The sequence below is a fragment of the Ailuropoda melanoleuca genome, unplaced genomic scaffold (genome assembly GCF_002007445.2).
Source record: "Ailuropoda melanoleuca isolate Jingjing unplaced genomic scaffold, ASM200744v2 unplaced-scaffold71843, whole genome shotgun sequence".
In the NCBI taxonomy this organism is placed as follows: domain Eukaryota; kingdom Metazoa; phylum Chordata; class Mammalia; order Carnivora; family Ursidae; genus Ailuropoda; species Ailuropoda melanoleuca.
Genome location: NW_023246996.1, coordinates 1 through 2412, shown reverse-complemented (window position 1 = coordinate 2412; position 2412 = coordinate 1). Strand labels below are relative to the sequence as shown.

General features: G+C 34.2%; 1 protein-coding gene across 1 annotated transcript; it reads right to left on the bottom strand.

The window, feature by feature from the left end:
- Nucleotides 1-815: 815 nt before the first annotated feature.
- On the bottom strand, nt 816-2321 carry LOC117800529 (S-adenosylmethionine sensor upstream of mTORC1-like). Its single transcript, XM_034653077.1, has one exon. It carries the CDS (start codon nt 1924-1926, stop codon nt 1246-1248), a length of 681 nt encoding a protein of 226 aa, XP_034508968.1. The 5' UTR covers nt 1927-2321; the 3' UTR covers nt 816-1245.
- Between the last annotated feature and the right edge of the window lie 91 nt (nt 2322-2412).

Sequence of the window (2412 nt, the reverse complement as noted above, 5' to 3'; positions counted from 1 at the left end):
AAAAAAAATCCACACAGTGGCACTCTTAAAAATGACAGTTTACATGACAATTGCTGGCTGACAAGACAATGTGGACCAAATGTTCTTAGCTACTTAAACTAATCTTGTCTTGTTTGGACATATTTTTCTCCTTAATCATTTGCTTCTGATTCAGAAACACAGAAAGTCATTTATCAATGTGGAAAGGGAAAATTCCCACAGCCAACTAATGGTTTATATATTCAAAGAAAATTTCCTGCTAGAATTTTGATAGAGATTAGAATACCGAAAGGTCAAAACCATTTTATGAGATGGCTAGCAGAGGGTTAATTTAAAATTTTTCTATATAATTCCAGACTTGTAGTGCAGCACACCTCCTTAATGGAAAGGTGAGGACCCTAACAAGGTTGGTCTAGACAGAACATAAACTCTTACAAGTGCAAACCCTTTCACAAAGGTGTTTCAGGTCAGGATCGAGTATTGTTCTTGCTTAAATAGAAAATTTTGTAAATGAAACTTAAATTTAAAAAAGGTAAGAGTGAACTCTCACAGTTAAATATACTTAACACCAAGGCCTAAATCAATATGAAAGATATGAACATTCTACTTTGGCAATGGTGTTTATTGTACTGTACTAATGAAATTAGAATACATACTTGGGGGAATTCTTTCCCCAAATGTCTGATGCTGCCAAATGAGCAAAAAAGAAAAAGATCAATTCCAAAAAGTTGAGGAAATGCTGGATCATCAGTCAAAACTGAACAGAAAATGGCTTTCTGTAACAGGTAAGAATTTAGCTAGAAAAGAAAATAAGTGCATCACAAAACAACTAAACCAATCTATCTCTGTTTTAACATTTAACTTGTGAGTCATCAAAGTGCAAGCTACAGCTTTCTACATATCTTTCTCATTGCAATGGTTTAAAGTCAACACTGAAAAGATTAAAAAAGGAAAATACATAGCAAGTTATGCTTCATTTTCACAATAGCACTAAAGAAAAAAGGTACCTTTCTATGATATCTTAGTGCTAAATGCTAAAGTAACAGTGGTTTCTGCTATGACAGGAGTCACTCTGCATGAAACTTTAAGCTTTCTATATAAGAATAAATTTTAAAATCCAGAAGTAGAAAAAAATAGCAAACTCTGTAAACCTTTGCATTTCTTCTATGCAACCCAGGTTTTAAGTACTGAGTTCATGTTAGTATTTCTGATTAGTGTAAGCAATTAGTTTAGAAGTCTGGACTGAAAGGGCCTTTAACATTGATACTAACTTAAAAGTAATATGGGATCTTCTAGCTCATAGAAAGGGATAGAGCTGGCTTGACTTTCCCCAGAATCTGAGTCGTACGGAGCATCAGGGAGCTCGGCGAAACCATATGCTAGTTGTTCATCTTCTATATCTGATCGAACGTAGCAGGAAGGGTTAGAATATTCCTCCTCTTCTATACTGTTGAAATCTTGAGGAATATATAACATCCCTGGGTAGTTCCTACTAACCAAGTCACTTGTGGTTTTTAGGGAGATTTTTCTAAATGCCATCAAATGCATATGTGAAAATTTTGAATACTTGAAGCGTTTAAAGCCCAGAGATTCTATAGCAATCTTCCAGCTTTTCATCATCATAGCATGACGGTTCTGATGGGAGGAATCAGGTGTGATGATAAGCAATAAACCATTTAACACTAACAGTTCATGGGCCTTCTTGCAGCAAATCCATCGTTGGTAAGGTGATGGAAAATAAGAAAGGAGAAGAGAGAAAACCACCACATGGAAAAGTTCTCCAGGAAGAGAATCAATAGGGTTTTTCAGCTGCTTCAAAAAGGCATCGATAGCATCCTGTGCAAGCTGGAGTGGCTGCTGAAGCTGCAAGTTCAGGAAGTCACATTTATATACACTCTGCAGAAAGGGAAAAACAAGGCATAGTAAGAATCTGAAGATTATTTTCATACTATTACACAGATTTTACACCAAACTCTGTCACGGCATTTCTACATTTTCCAAGATTTAATTTTGATTCTTTCCCTTCTACATTATTCCACTTGCACAGACATTCAGACTGAACTTTTACTCACTAAAATCTCGAAGAGTAATCAAACCCAGAGAATTTCTACTCATCATTAAAAAATATATATTTCTGCCTGACAATTTGCAATTTAATTTGGGTAAGAGTTTGTTAGAAAGATTTATCTTAACTTAGTCATATTTACTTTCACTTCAACATTTACAGTTAACAAAGACAGGCCAATATAAAAACCTTAAACAAGAAATACCATGAAATACGAATCAAAGAGGATAATGAAAGGGGCATTATAAATTTGTAAATATGAGCACCAACACTTTTTAAAGATATGAAAAGTGTCTTTAAACCATTAGCTCGAACCATCTTAAAAAAAATTTTAGTATTACATTTACTCTATTAAAAAGTTAATACTT

What these genes read in the sequence shown, in the direction of transcription:
- LOC117800529 (XM_034653077.1), bottom strand. Translation starts at nt 1,926, where the DNA reads ATGAAAATAATCTTCAGATTCTTACTATGCCTTGTTTTTCCCTTTCTG.